Genomic DNA, 20,151 nt, shown 5'->3' with positions numbered 1-20,151 from the left:
TTAAGGGTATTGGTCAACGTGTATGCTCACGCCCAACATGCCATAACTAGTCGCAATCCCATCTATCCAGGCCGTGTTTGGTCCCTGACGAAAAAGCGGACCCATCAGACTGTCTATCCTGATGGGAAACGGTCTTTGTGTTGTATCCATCATGAAAAAAGGTGACGGCTTGGTTTCGCTATCCGCTAGGCTGTGTGCTGTCAACCCATCATCCCGCGACAGCGTCTGAATCTCTTCATGTAGCATCTGCCGCACATTCATCTCAGGCGTAAGTAGCAACAGAAGCTGATCCACAAGGACAATACCAGACCTAATCCCTCGTATCGCTAATGCCGAAAATCCGTCGAAGAATTTATATGACACCGGACCAACAAAAGTCTCCTTTGCCCTTTTATGATGAGATATAGTAGCAGCAGGATTGTCGGGACCCCCGTGCGTAGCAACCGTGATGCTCAACTCGGTATGTAACCCTCTCAACGCCGCCCTCACCGTCGCCAATTCCTGCTTTAATTGCGGCCGAACCAGATACTGGTTTACAGGCGGCATCTCCCACAATTCTTTAACCCGCTTGAGCATGCCAGGTAGTTTGACCATCTCTCTAAACGCGCGTTCCGCGATTTCAGTAAAGACCGACGAATCCGGTCTTCGCGCATTCTCGGCTTCGATCTGCTCACTCATAGCCTGCCATTCGCGCTGCTCAAGCAGACACGCCTCCCCCTTGAGCAGCGACGCAGTAATGAAAAACCCGCGATACGCAATATAAATCGCGCCTCCGAACCCGGCAATCGAATGCGACTCGGCGCCTCGAAGACGCATCATCTCTATGATACCCGCATGATGGTACAGCCATGCCTCCGCCGAAGCGCCATGATGCATTTCATACACACTCAATATCACCGCGGTCCCAAGCACGGCTTCATCCACATACCCACCATCTTTCCTATTCTTCGGCCCATTATGTGGCAGTTTCGAAAGATGGACTGCCAAACACCGTAACGATTTTCCATACAACTGTCTCCCTGCATTGATCAGTTTCTGGTCCTGGCCCGCTGCGCCCGCGAACGAGCATGTTAAAGACCTCAACCCTAGATCAAAGGGGTTGTTGTCCTCGCCCGCGCCCCGTGAAACGGCGTAGGCGAGCCAGCTGACCTGAGTCGATTTTTCGGTGCATTTAAATAGGCATGGCCAGGCAACCATAAGATAGTCTATGTAGATTTGAATGTGTTGCGTTGAGGCGCTGCGGGCTGCGAGGGAGGGATCACACCTGCCGTCCATGGCTGGCTTTATCTCCTCTAGTCGCTCCTCTGCATTATTATTGCCATGCTGGCGGTAGATCTGGAGTTGTTGTTGCTTCTTAGGGCGCGGTGGTTTGCGGTTTCTTTTCACTACAATCCTGCCCCTTTCAAGCTCATCCTCTCGCTCCGCTGTGTTTGCTGTCGCGTGCGCCGGTATGATTCTCGGCCTAAGGGCATGCGGTGGTGGTAATATTTCGTCAAGTGGCGCCATCACCATCAGGTCAAATAATTCGTATAAATCTCCTGGGCACTCGTCTACGAGGACTAGTCTGCAGAGTAATAGACGACATTAGTCGATTATACAGTGCGTTGCTCGAGCCTCACAGTCAAGGATTCTTGAAAGTTGGAACACTTTGTCATTTAATTAATTCACGGTCCCGAGGAGATGATGATTCATTCATAAGGGGGTGATCCACTTAGCGATGCACTAGCCAAACACCCTTCAATATTTGATCAACTACATACTGGCAAGAGATGAGGGTATCCAGGTTCTTGATTCCTATAGTATATTCATTCTGTTTGTTTACCGACTTAGTCGGGACAAGATATGATATCAAATTTCGGGGGAATAAAATGCATGCAATCATCGGATAAATCAACCGCCAAAACAACACCAATACAAAGGTCAAGGTATGCAAGTACAGAACAAATATAAACACGAAATCAATCATGAACATCAAAATCCACATCGAGCGGATCAATCCATATAAAAGATGCATGGGGTAGCGTGATGCGTTACAAATGAAACAGTAAAACCAAAGAGACGAGTCTATACCAATCCGTCATACAACGACAAAGCGCTGACGATGGTCTCATCCCGCTTACTGCCTTCCTTGAACTCTTCCATATCTAAGCTGCCGTTCTCGTCCTTGTCCATCATGCCAAAGATTTTCTTGACTCGTTTTTCGGGCGTGTCTTCGTCTTCGGGTAGTTTGACCATTGACCCGACCTACACCAGTCGCACATCAGTAATCTTGTTTTTCAGCCTTTCGGGATAGGAAACGAACCATCTTATATATAGCCTCCACGATAGCCAGCATCTCGTCATAACTTATCTTCCCATCGCCATCAATATCGTACAATTGAAACGCCCAGTCTAGTTTATCCTCCATCTTGCCGCGGGACGTCACGGATAATGCGCAAATGAACTCTTTAAAGTCGATGGTGCCGCTGTTATCGGAATCAAAGACGCGAAAGACATAGTTCGCAAAGGGAGATGGGTCGCCAAAGGGGAAGAATTGGCGGTATATCTTCTGGAATTCTTCTTTATTGAGGTGGCCGGAGGGGCAATCTTTGAGGAAACCTGCGTTACTCGGGTCATTAGCATATCGTCACGACTGCTAGAGATGGTGATAGTGTGTACCTTTGTACCATTGTTGTAGTTCCTTCTTATCGAAATGTGTGGTCTTGACCAGCTCGTCCAGCTGCTGTGGGGAAAGCTTTGATTGTCTGCGCGGTGTTAGCGACGCAAACACCAAGACCGCAAGACCAATGCATTGAACTGATTGACATGGTGATAATCAAGGCTGAGTAATAAATGCATACCGGCTTACCGGCTCAGTCGCATGTGGAGTCTCGGGGACGGAGGAGAGAATGTCTTACTTTTGACCCATGGCGCCGAATTGCTTTTTCTGTTGGTGTGCAAGAGCAGTTTATAGGGTTAAGCACAGACTGCAGATTGAAGATCTGCTTCTGTGAATCTTCGTGTTGAGAGTCGATAGCCTTGGGGGAGTCGGGATTTGGCGCTGTCCAGTCGCGTGGGGTAGTAAGCAGTAGCCTTGGAGGCAGTAGTGAAACAGGCAGACCAGAAGAGGAGTTAGCTAGTGTGTCAAGATCTAATGTAACTCTTGGTAAAGGCTTGTCTTGGAGAGAGAGAGGATTGAATTGTTCTGAATGAAAGAGTGCGTAGTGGAATGCAGCAAAGAGTAATAAGTGAATGACGTTGTGAAATCAATAAGCGCGGGGGACCTTCTAGATTTGCTGCGCCACGCTTGGCGGTTATATCTTCTCTTCTTTCCTTCTCCCTCAACTACAAATACAAAGATTTCGTACACTCTAGGAGCTTGTCAACAGCTTCCGCCCAATCCGCACCAGATCCTCATTCAACAGCGTCTCCTTCTCGATCCCATTGACCGCCTGATCCACCATCGTCGCCGCAATCTCATCGAGCTCCACGCGCGGCAACCCGATCAAATTACGCATAATCGTCGACGCAACTACTGTCAAAGTGCTCATATGACCAGGCGCGTAGATGAGGCCCGGTCGCGTAATACATACTTGCACATCTTTGCCGTCAGGCTGTTTCGCGAAGTCGAGGACATGATTCTCAACCCGGCTCTACGCGCATGATCAACAACAATTACAGCAGATAGATCTTGAAAAGAGGGTTGGACTCACCCGTAACACGCCATAATCTGGCATAATCCAAGGCCTTACGGTTGGGTCTCTGTTCGTTTTAGCGCCGCTGGTGTAGATGAAGCGAAACGGTTTGTTGCTCATGGCTGCCATTGTTTTTAAACCGTTGGCAGTGTAATCGAGACAGATTTTCTCGACTTGCTCAAACGGCATTGCCCTTACTTTGGATATCGTTATAGCTATTAGCCTGCCCAAAAAGTCAACATATGCTATCTAGTCATGCTGTTTGTGTGGATTGTAGTACCATATACATGCATCAGCACCGGCAAGATCCGCTTTTACACTCTCTGAATAGTTCTCAAAATCGTCGCATATTGTCGACTTGAGTTTTGATACATTTGCGTCCGGACCGATGTTTGCAGGCACTGGAGTTGCGCGTCGACCGAGCGCGACGACAGAGGTCACTGCGGGATGCAACAAGGCTTGACGGACGACTTCTGTGCCGACGAAGCCTGTTGCGCCTGCGATGATGAGCTTCATTATGTATGATTTGATTATACTTTGGTATTATTACAGAAAAGATGTGTAGGTTGATGAGCTCATATAGCTTCAGCTGAAAAGAAAGACGGACGTCTATACCGCATATGGATTTAGTGCTGACCTATCAACGAAATCCGTCAGCCAACTACGTTTAAGCCAAATACCGACTAAATCTTACTCAGCCTTCCTCGAAAATCCTTGATGATATAGATAGAGATTTGAAATGGTTTAAAAACCAACATTATGGTCGAAAGACTTGACGCTAGGACTCGAGAACAAAAAGGCATTATTCGTTTCCTGGCTGCCAATATAGGGACCGCCGGCCAAGATAATACGCTTCACATCCCTCCGTCTCCGGTTCCAAGTCAGGCCAGACAGTTTCAAGGACCTTGTGCAAGTCGAATGAGAAGTAAAATGGGAAGATAAACCGTACGGATCACCTAATTTTAGCTACAGTCCAGTCTTTTTTCCACTGATTTTTATCGACCAAGTCAAATACAGTGTCCCCCTCGAGTACAGAAAAGTACGAGGATCGACTTCTGGCTAGATTGAGAAAATTCCTATCCTTGTCACTCACAACCACAAGTGAGAACCTAGAAGCCAGCTTTCTAGAGACATGGCCCGGACCAGCACCCGCATCTTGAGCGAGAGAAAATGAGGGAGAAGTAGAGCCCTGTGAGTGATAATCGCAGATAACTTGATAGAAATCTGTGCCATAAGTTGGCCGTACAGAAAATTAGCCTTTCCAGTAGTCCACCTGCTTCCTCGATGCCACTTTTCATGGTCCATTATCCCCTTGATCACCAAAACTGAGGATTACTTGTTATTACTCTTTGAGCAATTTTTTGTGACAGCATACACCAACTTTGCTGACTAATCAGTGTTTCTTGTTTTTAATTATCTTCGTGCTAGTCGCTACCTAGGTAACTAACACCAAGAGTCTGCTTTCTTTTTTGCATAAAGAAGTTGCCGCGCTTGCAATTCGTACCTGCCTCGATCACCATAGCGATACAAGAAATGGATATTTCTCTTCGCAACCCCTTCTGGGGCGAACCTACCTCGTATCTGAAGTATGTTTTGAACACTCTGCTCCTGCATTGGCGTCATTCTCACAGCAATTAGCTTTTGTGAAGAGGTATTTCCTCTATGCTGTCGCTCGACCAGTAAGCTCGATGGTCGAGCCCGCTGACCAGCCCTTGCGAAATATTAGGATTATGTCGTTACACGTTATGCGGCTGAGTTTATCAACACCCTTAGCAGCTTAGCTTATGGTCCGTGAATTGATATGCCCTCTCTTGGACATCAACATTCTCTCAACTAATTGAACTGGCAGTTGCCTATGGAATATATGGCCTTTCCTGGCCTGGCCGTGATAACCGAACGACGGCTCGCCTGATTTCCTACAGCGGATTGATTGGCGTCGGCATTTGCTCTGCCGGTTACCATATGACTCTGAAATACCACACCCAAATGTGTTCGTGCTGACACCCAAATTCATTTTTTTGCTCAATCTGACCTCACCTTTAGCGGATGAATTGTCCATGCATCTTTTGACAACGCCAATGGTGTATCGCCTACTGACGTTCAAGAGTACTCCGCAGCGTACCAAGTTGGTGGCCGTACTACTTACTATCCTCTTTACAGTAGTCATGATCACCCACATGGTTATGGATGAATTCCTTCTTCATGCAACAACCTTTGGCCTGAGCGTTTATATAATTGCAACCCGAACGCTGAAGCTTATTTCCCAACAAGTGCCAGACCAACGCATTAGAAAGAACCTTCAAAATATCGGGCTGTTAGGCTGTGGTATGTTGCCCATGTCTCGCGAATTGGGATTTGAACTTACGTTTCATATAGTTAGTTTCGCCTTTGGGTTCTTTGTGTGGCTGTTGGATAACTGGCTATGCCTGCAGTTGACCTCGATTAAGCATGCAGTTGGTTTGCCCTTGGCATTTTTCCTTGAGCTACATGGATGGTACGCTTACTCCGTAGCTGCATACCTATCCTTAATGTTCTATCGGTCCTAACGAAAGTATATCAGGTGGCATATCTTCACCTGTATCGGGGGCTATATTGGCGTGGCTCTCGTGGACGCATTAACATTAGACGAAGTCCGTGAGGACCCCTCTCTTGACCTCGCCTGGCCCGTCCCTTCCGTGGCAAAGCTATTGGCAGGKGTAAATGTTTCACCAAAGCAGGAATAGGTTCGCTTATCAGAAGCTACATTCGTCACGACGCCTTGGATAATCTGACTTGTCCTTTAGAGGCGCCGTTTCAAGTAGCTGTCGTGGAACGAGTCCTTTGATCACCCAGTCTGAAGGAACCCCTTTCATGTATACAAGGTCGGATAATTGAGTGGTGCCTAAAGCAAAGCCGCGCTCGGGCTGGCGAATCTTGGATAACTGGTAGCGTGCAAAATGATCCATCACTTTCCTCCCAACTTGCGGCGCATCGACCAAAATGTCAATTCCATACTGTGACAATATCCCCGGAGGTCCGACTCCCGATAACATCAAAATCTGGGGATTTCTGAACGCTCCAGCAACGAGGATAATTTCCGTGGGTGCTCTGATGCGTCGCACATCTACGAGTGGAACTGCGGTGGATTTGGGCTTCTCTCCTGACCGGTTTCTTCTACTTCAAATTCCACGCGATGGACCATGGCTTTTGGGATGACATTAATCCCTCCAAGACCATAAGCCTTGTATGCAGTCTGTCGCTTGCCCTTGTATCAAGTCTTGAAGAAATCACAAATGCCCGTCAATTTTTCCGGACCATCCCTCGGAATTGTGTGTTGACCCAAGTTCGGTCCATGCTTCTTTGATCAGCCCTCGTAGAAGAAATTTGCGAGTCGCAGATACAGGAGTACATCGAATGGCCCATCAACTTCATGCTGCTTGACATCTAAATTTGGGTATTCAAAGGTTTCTGATCTGCGAAAGAAAGGAAGTAGCACCCTCGTAGATCCCTCGCAGCTCCATTTCTGGTCGTCGACGACATAGCCCGTGAGGCCTCCACCAACAATAGCGTAGTCTACCTTGACAAGTTGGCATATATATCATGACGGCAGTAACATCGTCACCCAAGACAAAAAGAACTAAACATCTGTGATGCACAGATTACACATCCCCGATTTTCTTTTAGACCAACATTGAGATATCGCTGGCCGTCATCCTGGCTTGTCTCCCAACTCTTCGCCCAATCTGGAATCTCACCACTACATCTCGATCTCCACTATCTTTGCCTTATACCAGACCGTTTCAGTTAATTGTAGCCGCCATCTAAAGCAACCAAAGATTAACTTCACTGAGCTGGACACGATAAATCTAACCGTGAGAAATAACCTTGGAAAGATGGATGAGAGTAGGCTATTAGATATCGAAGTTTCATTTCGGGGTTTCTTGTGATATCTCTAAGTAAGACTTTAATATCGGATTGCTAAATTAGTGCTGACGAGTGCGAAAAGGACATTTCGGGTTAATGGCTGGCGATGAAAGAGAGACGATTCTATCCTGGCAACACCGGAATTATCAATCCCTTGCAAGTATCGGCTTCTTTTGGTCAAGCGCTGGACAGCAGTTGACATTAAATGGTGGTCCGGCATTCCAAAACTCGGAAGGGTTAATCATCCCAAATGTTTACTGCTTAACCCCAAATAGCTCTCAAAGACCAAGCTCAAGCTGGTTTTGTCAGCTTTGCATCAATCATTCATGTTTGCGCCATCTATAAATTGAACTATTTACACACCTGTCCCATGAGCGCATCACAAACAAGTCAAAAATAACATGACTCAAAGGCACAACATGATAGAGTAGTAATATATGAAATGAGAAGAAGAAAGTAACACGAAAAACTGGAAATAAGGCTAGTATGGAATGAGAATAATACAAAGCTGCTGTCATTTCCCTAGGCTTCGAATTGAACTGGGCATGACGCTGATGCGGAATGTCTATTCAGAATAATCATAAAGACATTCACATATTAATATTTTGATCGACTTCCGTATCTTTTCTTCCTACTTCTCGTAGACAGTTCAATCCACCTTGATGGATGAGTATATCTTTCGGACAAAGACCCAGCTTGCGAAGAAGCCGATTGAACCTGCATTTTTGATCAGCAAGAAAATACTACGACTAGAAAAAAAGATCGAATGACTCACCAGTCAAGATATACACCAAGAAACCAATCAAGGCCGAATATCCAACGTACAACACCGCTCCAGTCAACCCTCCAAAGCTGACGCGGGTAGCCCAGAAAATAAGCGCGTTCACAAACACGTAAAATCCGGTCATACCGGCGCCGTTAAACGCACGCCATGACCAGCGGTAATCTTCAGCACAGAGCATGAAGTAGACGAGCAAGATAGTAGTGGCGGCAGTGGTAATTACCATCAGCCCGTAGCAGAGAAACAAGAATCCAAACATGTAGTAGATCTTGCTAGTCCACAGGGAGTTCATGATGAAGTAGAGCTCGACAAAGATGGCACCGAACGGTAGAATGCCTGTGAGCAGGAGCGAAGGGATTGGGCGAAGAGTTCCAACTGCCGGTGGAATCTGTCGGGGGATTTGGTTTGTTTTGGTGGGAGCCTCGAAAGCCTATTTATCTATGTAAGCAACTGGTACATAACGCTGGTCTGGGAAATCTTACCTGAGACTTAAATCCAAGCCAACTACCCACGAAACTCAGCGGAAGACTGATCACAAACCAAAAAGCAATTACAGCAATCATGGTAGTAAAAGGTACGGCGCCGCTTGAGCCCTTGGCCCAAACGAACAGATTCAGTAAGAAGAACCAGGAAAAGACCATGCCTGGAATCAAAAGAGGAGTCATGACAATATTGCGCTTCCAGGCTTCACCGCCAAACGACTTATAAGCGCGCGAGGAAACGTAACCTCCAATGAATCCAAACAGTGTATACAGAATGACAACTGTGGTCCCAAGAAAACCTCGGTTAGACGGAGAAAGCAAGCCAAATAGTGCAAACGCAACAGTCACACCAGTCATGACAAACAACTGAACTCCGTTTCCTAGTAGAACACTTAGAAGTAACGGGCTCTTCGGGCAGCGAAAGACGTCTCCGTGAACAAGCTTCCAGCCCGAATCTTCCTGAATGCCGTCCTCCACGACAGAGGTACCATTAAGATCATCGAGGTTGATTTGGTCGAGTCGGTTGTATCGGGCGATATCCTTTCGTAATGCGCGGATGAGAATCATGCTGACCATGCCGACTAGGAAAACCACGAAAACGGAAGAGTTGATGAGAGAGAACCAGTGAATCTTAGGGTCAAAAACATGAAGGTATTTATCCCATCGCGTTGCCCATGCTGTGTTTGATTCCCTCCAGTAAACACTATATGTCCAAACAACCTTTGTCGGTTTTTCCTCACTCAGAACCATGGCAGTGCCTCCCTCGCCGCAGTCAACTTGATTATTGCCGTCAATGAACGAGTCGCCGCGAGAGTCTGGTTGAACTAGCACGCCAACGACCCTGTACTTGTCTTGTGTTGCGAGGCCGACCTTGTGATAGTCGATGATGATATCAAAATGGTTATTGAGGAAAGACTGGCCGCCTTCGTCAACAGTTCCCATGAGAAAACCCGGGTTGTAAAACTCTGCGCCAGTGATTGGATCGAGATTCAACATGGCAGCCGGTAACCCATCCACCAACCAGTTAATGTTATACCCCTGAGCAATGCGATTGTTTGTAAATCGCGCATCCCGCGGTCCAAACTCCACCTCGCCACAAACAGCCTTGCAAGTTTCATTCTTTGCCATGTGCAGCTCAAACGGCGACGTGCGAATTCGATCTCCAAATATGATGCTGCCTAACGACTCGCGGACATCTACCGGCCCGTCCTTGGGTTGGCAGAAGTGGAATATGGGGTTGTAGTAATCGTACGATAGCACAGCGTGTAATTGATCATCCTGCCTGGCGATCCCGGGTGTGAGATGATTCACATATAGCGGCACTGATTGGCCTTCATCGTATGAACTCGGCGCGACACCGGGGAGGTAGAATGCGGATGTGCTGGGTGATAATAAAAGCAACGAAGACAGAAGCAATGTCCGCCTCGACGACGGCATTTTGATATGTGGTTACTGAAGTTTGATAAGAAATTAGTCAAAGGAAGCCAAGATTTCGAGCTTGCCAATTCAGGCTCGCTCGCTTTGATGTTTCCGGAAGACTGGATCGATGTAACGACTCACCGAGCTAGCTCAGTACCTTGCGAGGTAAGTACAGACGAAAAGAAATGTCATGCAAGATACCAATTTGATGAGATGAACATGTATCGTCCGTGGCGCTCGTCACGGAAACACAATTGAATGTTGAAGCAAAATGTCGCAGCGGCTGGAACTGAGCTGCGCCGCAGTTCCAAATGCAGCGTGTCAACAGCTGCCCGCACGTGATTCGACTGCCCCTAGTCCGGATACAGGTTGGAGCCATCCACCCATCTACATATCAACTTTATTTCTACACCTCTCTCCCCCTTTCAATTGCATCAAACGTGTCTGTACATTGCCTTTCAGATCGTGATATTCGAGCATGTTCAAAGTGTTGCCGAAAATCTGCGATCAGCTTCGAAACGGTCTCAAGAGATGAATCCAGTTGTCATTTGCAATCGGAAATATTATACGGACCGAAGCTTCAAGCCTCTCATATTGAGTACATACATCCAGTGGACATCACAGCACTAATGGCTTCAAAATATGTGTTTTTTATTCATATGTGAGGTACTTGAGCGTATATCAGAGTCACAATCGAACGCAGGACTCGTTGCAACCAATAAGGAGGCCTACCCAATTGGCACACAACTATGGGAAGACGAAGGCCGAGCAGTAAGCACAAAGGAGATAATTATAGGTCAATTATAGATGTCACATCGTCGGTAAATATAACACCAACTGTCAAATTGGACAGAAAACCATGTGCTGCACCGTGCACATTGTACTCATATCGCGGACCGCCAGGAGATTTCCCGAGGTAATATGTCAGACTTGAGTTTGCTTAGGAAAGGTATGCTGACGAAGAACAATGGACTTCACAAGACCTAACCATTCAGTTATGGCGTATAGGTAGGTTATACTGTATTCGGCTTCGCTAAAAGAAAGTAAACAAAGGACGTCAGAACAAAGAAAGAACCAATGAACACAGACTCAGATATGATCATCGATCATCAGGTAACAATAGCCCTGTTATGATCTGATCTTTTTGGATAGTCTAGGTTGGGATCTTCGTTATATGGAGACCAACTTCCCCAAAAACGATGAGTGTGACATGCTCTGGGTAATGTTTCCTGGCTTGGTATGACAACTCTGTACTTCTCTCACATGTATAACTTTGAAAAGAGAAGTGAGAGAAGTGCCGACCGGGCTACTTATTGAGTTCTTTGTTTCGACTGATCATTCTCTTTAGTTTAGGCTGCGGTGGCGTCGTATCAGGGATTAGTTTATGACATTACTAGGATAGTGTATTTCGCACCAGACCATTGCCTATTCAATTATGCACATACTCCAGACTTCACAACCTGGAGTATATATATACGTAAAGTGGCTCCATTGAAGAATGAGCGTTTGATCTTTTCATAGCCCAGCGGCCTCTGCTTCAACCCAACTTATAGAGTTTCGTCAAAATGAGTTCAATTGAGGCAATTCTTCAAAGTCCTGCGGCTCAACCCCCTCCAGGGGTAACGGCGAATTTCGACAACCCACCGAATCATAGGATGGAGTCCATTGCTTTCATCACTGTCTGCAATATTATATGCACTTTTCTATTCTTTATTCGCGTTTATACGAGGTTCTATATCATACATCGTTTTACACTAGAGGATGGTATGCGCTTTACCTGCCTACCTGAGATGCCGTCTACTAACCGTCTTAATTCAGTCTTTGTTGTTCTTGGATGGGTAAGAAAATGAAGTTACAGATATTAGTTCCATGGTTTTCAAACTCATCATGACTTCTTAGGGAATGTTCATTGGATACGCTGTCTCTCTCAGCCTATACGTAGAGGTGTCTCCAGGGCTGGACCAGTGGAATATGCGAGTTGAGAAACTCTTCTCAGTGCTTTATGTGAGCACTTACCATACTCACTTCAGAGCATCTTGCCGCAAAGACAAAGGCTGACGGTCCACTTAGTACACCTATATCACTTCGATTCTGAACAGAATCCTCATGTTCTTCATCAAATTCGCAATTATCTTGCAATACCTCGAACTATTCGCCCCAGCGAGAGTTAATCAAAAGATGTACTGGGCTTTAAATGGTCTACTTTGGACGAACGTCCTATTTTATATCACGGAGATCTTTGTGGAAATCTTTAGATGCCACCCTATCGCCAGAGCATGGAATCTGTTGATCACCGAGGGCGCGTGTCCAGTCGATTTCATTGTACTCACTGTTGTGGCAGCCTGCATCAACTTGGCATCCGATATTGTCATTTTGATACTACCACAGGTCTGCATATGGAAACTTCAAATGGGGTCAAAGCAAAAATGGTCAATCTCGATACTCTTCTTCATTGCTATATTGTGAGTTGTCCTTTCCTGTTTTCTTTCTGGTGACTCGGTTCTGATAATGCATTTAGTGCTTGTATCTCCTCGTCTCTGCGCCTCCAATCCTCGATTCGCGTCCTTCGGGATTCAACCAACTACACATACCACGCTTTTCTAACTGGTATATGGACCCTGCCAGAAGCGACCTCAGCTTTTGCGGTAGCGTGCTTTCCCGTGCTTCCGAAATTCTTCAAGAGTATCAGAGACAAGCTGGGGAAAAATAAGACTACCACAGGCCGCTCTTCTACGATCTCGAGCATCGTCAATATGAAGTTCGGCCGTGCGGGAGATAGACGCATCGACGGAAATGTGCATGCGCCGTCTCCGGATTCTGCGAGGAGTATATATTCACAAGGCTGGCACGAGTTGGAAGAAAATAGATTAATGAAGAAACAGCCGTGTCCGATTGAGCAGGTGCAGGAGTCACGTAGGCCGTCAAGGGAGGATATTTCTGGAGACGAATCTGTTGTATAGAGTCGGCTCATACACAAGGAGCTTGCACATATGTGGTATGACTCTTGATCTTGGGTGAATCGGATTTATTGTATTAGCGAAAGATACTCAATATTTTTTTTTCATTGTCTGAGCATTTCTTTTGTAGACATTTTATACAGGTTTATTCGAGATCCATGCGCCTGATTTTTAAGTACTCACACCTATTCTGCACATACACAGTACCTTATGACTGAGCTTCAGGAAATCATAGGTAGAAAGCCACAAATCATCAAGAAAATGAGATCATAAAGAGCGATAAAGCTCACTTGGGGCTAAATCTCCATTTCTATATATCACATCGATTGAACCAATCAGTGTCCGTCAATGTCTAGTATCTTTCATTGGTCAAATCCATCTCAGAACCCCACAGCTTCAATCGCACGTGATGATAAGTCTGATAAGGATCGTCTCCACCGCCGAACCAAAATTTGTTTCGATAAAAAATGCGCCAACTTCATCTTGAAAAACAGCCCTTTTCCAGAAACAATCACAACGATGGTCGCTATTACTTCGACAGCGCCAGCTGTTGGCCAGAACAACCAATCTGATTCTTCTGTGGACAATTTATCATTGATCCTCGACACCTTAACAGCATGCCTAAATAGCGCATCGACTTCGTTACCTTCATCGACCGAATCCGAAGACAAGAATACGAGTCCGACAATCGTACCCCCCTCAGACGGCATTTCGCTTCTAGATACAAAAGCCGAATTACTTCTCTCATATCTGCAGAATCTCGTTTTCCTCGTTTTATACCAACTTCGAGGACGTGGCAAGACTGACAGCCAAGGGGATGTCTCACTGGAGGATATTACTAGGAAGTTGACGGAATTGAGGGTTTACCTCGAAAGAGGTGTCAAGCCTCTTGAAGGCAGATTGAAATACCAGATTGACAAGGTTGTCAAAGCAGCAGAGGATGCAGAGCGGGCGAACAAAAACCCAGCCAAAGCAGGAAAGAAAATCAATAATAAGAATGGAGATGACAGTGACATTTCCGAGGATGTGTCCGGCGACGAAGAAGATGAAGAAGAGGATAGCGACGATGAGGAGATTGACGAAATGGCCTACCGACCGAATGTAACCGCGTTCTCGAAAGATGTACCCAAAGCCGACAAAGACACTAAGACAACATCGAGAGATACAAAGGAGCAACCGTCAGATGGAATCTACCGGCCGCCTAGGATCAAGCCAACCGCATTACCCACGACCGAAAGCCGTGACCGTGATCGTGATCGCCGACCCAAGAAGTCGAGCGTCATTGACGAATTCGTCTCCGCAGAAATGTCAGCCGCACCAATGGCCGAACCCAGCATCGGAAGCACAATTCAGCGTGGCGGACGACAAGTCATGTCGCAACAAGACCGTGCCCGTGAAGCCGAACGTCGTACATATGAAGAAACTAACTTTGTGCGCTTGCCCAAAGAGAGCAAGAAGGAGCGCGCAAAGAGAAAGGCGGCAGAAGGGCCTCGTGCAGGTGGCTTTGGGGGCGAGGATTTCCGTTCATTGGGCGAAGGTGCGGATAGAATTGCAAGACTTACCAAGAGGTCGGCCGGTAGCTCAAGAGCTGGAGCGTTGGAGAAGAGTAGGAAGCGAGCATTCACAGAGGATGGCCCTAGAGGCGACGGGGTTGCAGCTATTGGTCAAAATTTTGAAAAGAGGCGGAAGAAGGTGGAAGGATGGAAAAAGTGATACAATGGCTGCATGTGTAATACCAGCGTAGCAATTTCTAGGCGTTCACATCTGTGTCCATATCCAACAATTTTGAATGAAGTCCGCAACAACTTTAGTTTTCCATGAGTTTTCATAAATTGTTTAGATTTTTTTTCAGCTGAAGGAGTCATGTACGTGGAATGCTGAAATACAAAACATTAAATGCAAAACAATCATAACGAGCGTTTCCTTTTCCCCCGATTTTCAATTTTTAAAATCCACACTTCGACCCATCAACCTCCTCATAATCGACCGTCACACTCCCAAAGTCCTGCGCATGCCCATTCGTCAACTTATCCAAAACCCTCTGCGCAACATTAAACTCTCCAGTCGCAGCATCAATAGCCACAACATAGACAGTCTCATTCTTGTACGATAACGAGTAGCACGCGCCGCAGTTAGCGTCATTCCACCCCTTGATGGTTAGGGAGCCTGTAACATCCTGAGTGGGTAGGTCACCGATAGTATTGTACCCTTTTGTGACGAGGCCGTTCTCGCCGTTGGAGCAGGTTACTGTTGATAGAGAGAGGCTTGCGTTGTCGTAGGCTGTGTCGAAGGTGGCTGTGGCTGTTTCGGTGGAATTTGCGGCGAGGGCAAGAGATGCAGAGAGTACGAATAAAGTTGTGTGGAGGGTAGTAAGCTTCATTTTGTGTGATATAGATTGCGGCTTTGGGGTTGCTTATTCGACGTAGGCGTTTTGTGTAGTAGCACTTCGTTATGGCAAGGGTTGGTCCAGTGTTGTATAGATCTGATGGACTTCTGGATTCTGTTATAGATAGGCTGATAGTATTATTGATGCAGGCTCAACAAAGCCTTATATACACTAAACATGCGCTTCGCTTTGATTACTACACGGATACGCGGCAATTCAGTGCGTACATTCCCTAATCTACGTGCAAGAGCGCGTGATGATTCAGTAAGGTCAAATGAAGAACCATGGTAAATGACGTCTGATACCACCTCGGAGAAGGCAGTTGGCAGGGCCTCTGCCGATCAATGTGCTTCTGGACTTTGAGAAACTGAAGTCTGGGCACAGAGAGGTCGATTTGAATGAAAATATTGACTCACTCGGATCGATCCCATGTGGCTGGGAAATGCTCAGCCCCCAGAGAACGTGGTCAGACCAGCCCGATATAGACATGTACGGTTCGATTCAAGATTCGCTGCTCAGGGTACCATTTTTCGGAACAACCTACTTGCCTCGTCATCCAGGTTGAAACCAGGTTGGAAGACCCGCCTGGCAACTAAGTTGTATGTGTATACTGCCCTTCTAACGGTACTATCGTTACATTACAGCATGCATGACTCAGTCAAATTGCTCTAATGTCCCACTTGTAATCGAATGATCAGTCAGTTCAGCCTTAAGTCATACAAGAATGTGCGTAGATCCGTGTGCTTATGAAGAGAAATAAGTTCACGCCTGGAATGCCGACTCATTCCTGTGGCTGAACTGATGCATACTCTCGCCTATTATCGGCATGTACGTACCTAGAAATACTCAGTATTTGCCACAACTTAATATCCTATCGCCCCAGTCTCAATAATTATTCATTTGAGCAGATCGTTTCTTATCGCGATGCATTGTCGTGGATTTAGAGTTTCGATTAGGGCTAACCATTCTTGCCAAACTTGGAAATTTTCTTGCTGGCTGTGAAAACAGCGAAGAGCCCTAACTGAGAGAAAAGCATAAACAATCTGTGATTTATAATAACCTCAAAATTCGTATTTCAAGAACATGAGTTCTTTTAGAATTCAAGACCAGTCGATACAGTTGACCTGACATGATGATGGCTGGTATGTGAACAGTCAGGTTTCGGAAAAGAATGAAGGATACTTATTAAAGTACCACTGTAGGACTCGGTCTTGGGTATCGCCACTTTTGCACGTTGTAGAATGTTACAAGGCTAAGATACATTCTTTGGTTACACCTTTCGATTGATTCTGATTTGTTCACTAGGCTATGTTAAATTGGCAGGGTAAAACAACAAGATTAATTCTTGTGCCGGTGCTTCCTTTCAAGATTTTCTTAATCAAGTGTAGCAGCATCGAGAGTATGGCTGAATATTGCGTTGCACATTATCTGATTAGATGGCAATCTCTGTACAATCCAGGATTCCATTGTCTGAGAAATTGATGGTAAATGTTCCTATATACATGTAAATGATAATTTCTCCCCAAGAGGCGTATATTCAATTCAATAGAATATGAATCATATATAAATGTATGAATGTATGGAATAAAGATGAATGCGTAAAAAGACTCTATCTATGGATGAAGGCCCATCTCCAGAACAAGCTGAGCGAACACACCGCCTACCACAGGTCGGTTAATGAAGTAGATGCCAGGGTAGTCACCGGTAACAGTGTCGTAGAGATCGGTGAGAGCACGATTGGTAGGTGTTACATTGATCCAGTTCGCGAGGTCGGAGTAGAACATGTCGCGTGTTGATTCGCTGGCCAGAGATGCTGCCCACGATTCCCAGTCGCCTGCTCACGGATTAGTCACTGATGCTCTAAAAATAGCTACGTGAAATAAGAGCGAGGTAAAATACGCACCCTTGGTATAAGTGTGACGAGTATCAAGAGGCACTCCATACTCGCCATTTACCGTTGGGTAGAAGTTGCTCTGCATTTCATAGACCGATTCAGGGACAAGGTTCAAGCCAAGTTCCTTATCGCCAAACAAGTTGTACAAAAGACCCCAAGTATCGTTAGAGCCGTAGGATAGGGTGCTATGAGGTGGATCAGCAGCGCTGTTGATTCCGAGAGTTTGCCATTGGGTAATGTAATTGCTGGCGATAGAGCTATAATTTGATGCACTGGTGAGATTACCGGTGGCATTAGCAATGACGGACATGGCCTTGATGCCGATCATTCCCTTGAGGGCCAAGTTTGTTTGATTCCTATCGTAAGTTAGTTAGCGTAATATTCCCTGTGGCTGTCCTCATAACATGTAAGAGTTTACTTACGCTAGTGAGCCAGCAAAGTCATCAGTGGAAATTTGGTTGGCCGGATATAGAGCTTCATCAACCAGGAATTGAGTCCACTGATCGAGCAGCTTGTAGTTTGTATTAAGGAAATCCAAGTCCTTAGAAGCCAGATAATAAGCAAGTGACATAATAAGCATGTTACCGCACTCCTCGAGAGGCATCTGCTCATCGTTACCGTCAGTGTGACCGGTGGCGTTGGGATAGTGGCTGCCAATATCGTGCATCGACCACCGGTTGGGATATTGTCCAGCTTCTTGATTCTCGAAGAGAGGAGCCATGACCAGTTTCAACAATGTAGGGTTGGTGTAGAGGTAGGCAGGATGAGCTGGGAAGATCACGTCGACGGTGTTAACGTTGCCGTCAGAAGATATTTCCTTGAGGAAAAGGTATTGTGTTTCGTTAGTACCGACAAGCTGTGTCGCACCAAAGGACTGCCGGAGAGCCAAAGTTGCAAGAGTTGCATAATTGTCACTGATAGCCGAGGCATCAGACTGTACCTTAGCATCTAAGGCAGCTGATAATGAGCTGGCGGTTCGGTAGTCATTATGAAAGAAATGTAAGGCGGAGATTTCGTCTGAAAAGTACTGGAGCCATAATGAAGGCAAGGGAACAACACCGTCTGCGCCATCGAATTGAATGGCTTCTTCTTGAGTAAGGCCAATGGAGAATAAACGGCTGGTCGATCTAGTGCCTACACGTCCCAAGTCGAATGCGTGCGCAAAAACGGGCCAACTATCTTGGATAGCACGGTAGTTGGTGTCCACGGTGTCGGTCAAAGTGCCATTGTTTATGAACTGGCCTCGAACGTCAACATCGATGCCGGATTCGTAGGTATAGCCACGATCCGAAGTGGTAGCATACCACCAGTTTCCATACTCAGTCTGATCGTTGATTTCCGAGAAGGCCAATTGCGTCTGACGATAGACTTTGTGATATGACAAATCGCCCTTGGTGCCATAGTCCCATTCCGCAATGTTGGTACGGTCGCCCGAAACCCATTCTGTGAGATTAGTTTTTAGCTCTGGATATCAGATGACGAGAGATCATTCCACATACCAGCAGAAATATCCGTGTACAATTGAACATCGTGCTCGCTCCCATCCAAAGACACAACCTCGACATCGACATAGGAAAAGATGAGTGACTGCCGTAGAAAATCGTCGGGAGTTATAGGAGACAGAAAAGTAATTTTGACCTGTACTTTATCCTCCACAGACTGTACATAGATGCTAGATGTACTTGTATAAGTGTAAGAAGTCTGGTTCACAAAAGAGACATCTGCTGGATCTCCCATCCAGCCGTATGCGGTGCCATCAACTCTGATCAGGCCAGTCCATCCTAGAGTCTGTCCACTTGATGAGAAAAGCAGATTAGTCGAAAAAAAAATAACTTGGATTATGGCGATTTTTTTGCAGGAGGGACTCACGGCCAAAATGATGGCCATTGACCAGCAAGGTAACCACCATTACCACCATCGCTTCCGGCAGTCTGCCATGCACTCAAGTATGGAGATACCACGGCGAGCGGTTGAGCTGGAGGGCGAGCTGGAGAGAAAGTTGATTCGGCTTTGATACAAGGCAATGAAGCCAGGAGTAACGACACCAAGAAAAGTGGTGTCATTTTGTTTGTACTGGTACAATTTGTACCCCGTCAATTTCGACAACGACCACCAGAAAATTTGATAGTTAATACTCTTATCGTGTTGATTTATACAACTAATTATATGGCCTGTCAGATTATCAGTCAAATAAACAATCTAGGCAAAAGATCAACACAAGGCAAGTGCAGAATGCTTGTGCCAGGGTGTGGAACTGTCTCTCGCTCTCGGAGAACGAAACCTCAAAATATTTAATCAAAGGAGTTTAGCCTAAGAGCGTACTGGAACATTCTTGAATATATTAGGTAGTGGCCAGATCTTTTTGGCCAGTGCCTAGGCAGGGTGATGGGAAGGGATATGAGCAAGGAGTGGTGGGTGTCACCGGGTGGAGCATGATAGGCAGGCACGGTACCTGGTGATGATAGAAAAGAGATACATAGTTCTCCGGTGCACATAACTCTGAGTAGTGGTCAATCAACTAGATTGCCTTATTCTTGGCATCAGGATATGGAATGTGACTTGCCACGTTGTCGATGGACAGCTTCTTGTGTGATCGCGAAGGAACAAATGCAACAAAAATGAGGAGCTGGGTGAAAATATGAAGACACATACCTT

General features: G+C 46.1%; 8 protein-coding genes across 8 annotated transcripts; 3 read left to right on the top strand and 5 right to left on the bottom strand.

The window, feature by feature from the left end:
• On the bottom strand, positions 1–2,862 carry BHQ10_003248 (uncharacterized protein; the record flags this gene model as incomplete). The annotated part of the gene is made up of 5 exons (XM_040875483.1): positions 1–1,564; positions 2,084–2,244; positions 2,303–2,598; positions 2,659–2,744; positions 2,849–2,862. The coding sequence occupies 5 exons, from the start codon at positions 2,860–2,862 to the stop codon at positions 1–3; spliced, it is 2,121 nt and encodes a 706-aa protein (XP_040731752.1).
• Positions 2,863–3,350: 488 nt separating this feature from the next.
• On the bottom strand, positions 3,351–4,190 carry BHQ10_003247 (uncharacterized protein; the record flags this gene model as incomplete). The annotated part of the gene is made up of 3 exons (XM_040875482.1): positions 3,351–3,632; positions 3,693–3,871; positions 3,962–4,190. 3 exons carry the CDS (start codon positions 4,188–4,190, stop codon positions 3,351–3,353), a joined length of 690 nt encoding a protein of 229 aa, XP_040731751.1.
• Positions 4,191–5,839: 1,649 nt separating this feature from the next.
• BHQ10_003246 (uncharacterized protein) lies at positions 5,840–6,397 on the top strand (the record flags this gene model as incomplete). Its single annotated transcript, XM_040875481.1, has 3 exons — positions 5,840–5,999; positions 6,051–6,168; positions 6,235–6,397. The coding sequence occupies 3 exons, from the start codon at positions 5,840–5,842 to the stop codon at positions 6,395–6,397; spliced, it is 441 nt and encodes a 146-aa protein (XP_040731750.1).
• Positions 6,398–8,226: 1,829 nt separating this feature from the next.
• On the bottom strand, positions 8,227–10,277 carry BHQ10_003245 (uncharacterized protein; the record flags this gene model as incomplete). The annotated part of the gene is made up of 3 exons (XM_040875480.1): positions 8,227–8,294; positions 8,353–8,788; positions 8,841–10,277. The coding sequence occupies 3 exons, from the start codon at positions 10,275–10,277 to the stop codon at positions 8,227–8,229; spliced, it is 1,941 nt and encodes a 646-aa protein (XP_040731749.1).
• Positions 10,278–11,824: 1,547 nt separating this feature from the next.
• Positions 11,825–13,219, top strand: BHQ10_003244 (uncharacterized protein; the record flags this gene model as incomplete). The annotated part of the gene is made up of 5 exons (XM_040875479.1): positions 11,825–12,023; positions 12,078–12,097; positions 12,159–12,263; positions 12,330–12,721; positions 12,778–13,219. 5 exons carry the CDS (start codon positions 11,825–11,827, stop codon positions 13,217–13,219), a joined length of 1,158 nt encoding a protein of 385 aa, XP_040731748.1.
• Positions 13,220–13,735: 516 nt separating this feature from the next.
• BHQ10_003243 (uncharacterized protein) lies at positions 13,736–14,929 on the top strand (the record flags this gene model as incomplete). The annotated part of the gene is made up of 1 exon (XM_040875478.1): positions 13,736–14,929. One exon carries the CDS (start codon positions 13,736–13,738, stop codon positions 14,927–14,929), a length of 1,194 nt encoding a protein of 397 aa, XP_040731747.1.
• Positions 14,930–15,161: 232 nt separating this feature from the next.
• BHQ10_003242 (uncharacterized protein) lies at positions 15,162–15,596 on the bottom strand (the record flags this gene model as incomplete). The annotated part of the gene is made up of 1 exon (XM_040875477.1): positions 15,162–15,596. One exon carries the CDS (start codon positions 15,594–15,596, stop codon positions 15,162–15,164), a length of 435 nt encoding a protein of 144 aa, XP_040731746.1.
• Positions 15,597–17,215: 1,619 nt separating this feature from the next.
• BHQ10_003241 (uncharacterized protein) lies at positions 17,216–19,559 on the bottom strand (the record flags this gene model as incomplete). Its single annotated transcript, XM_040875476.1, has 5 exons — positions 17,216–17,436; positions 17,506–17,852; positions 17,919–18,939; positions 18,996–19,291; positions 19,366–19,559. The coding sequence occupies 5 exons, from the start codon at positions 19,557–19,559 to the stop codon at positions 17,216–17,218; spliced, it is 2,079 nt and encodes a 692-aa protein (XP_040731745.1).
• Positions 19,560–20,151: the final 592 nt, after the last annotated feature.

This window comes from Talaromyces amestolkiae, assembly GCF_001896365.1.
Source record: "Talaromyces amestolkiae strain CIB chromosome Unknown scaffold5.1, whole genome shotgun sequence".
NCBI lineage: Eukaryota > Fungi > Ascomycota > Eurotiomycetes > Eurotiales > Trichocomaceae > Talaromyces > Talaromyces amestolkiae.
The sequence above is the reverse complement of the archived record's forward strand: the minus strand, read 5'-3'. Positions and strand labels throughout refer to the sequence as shown.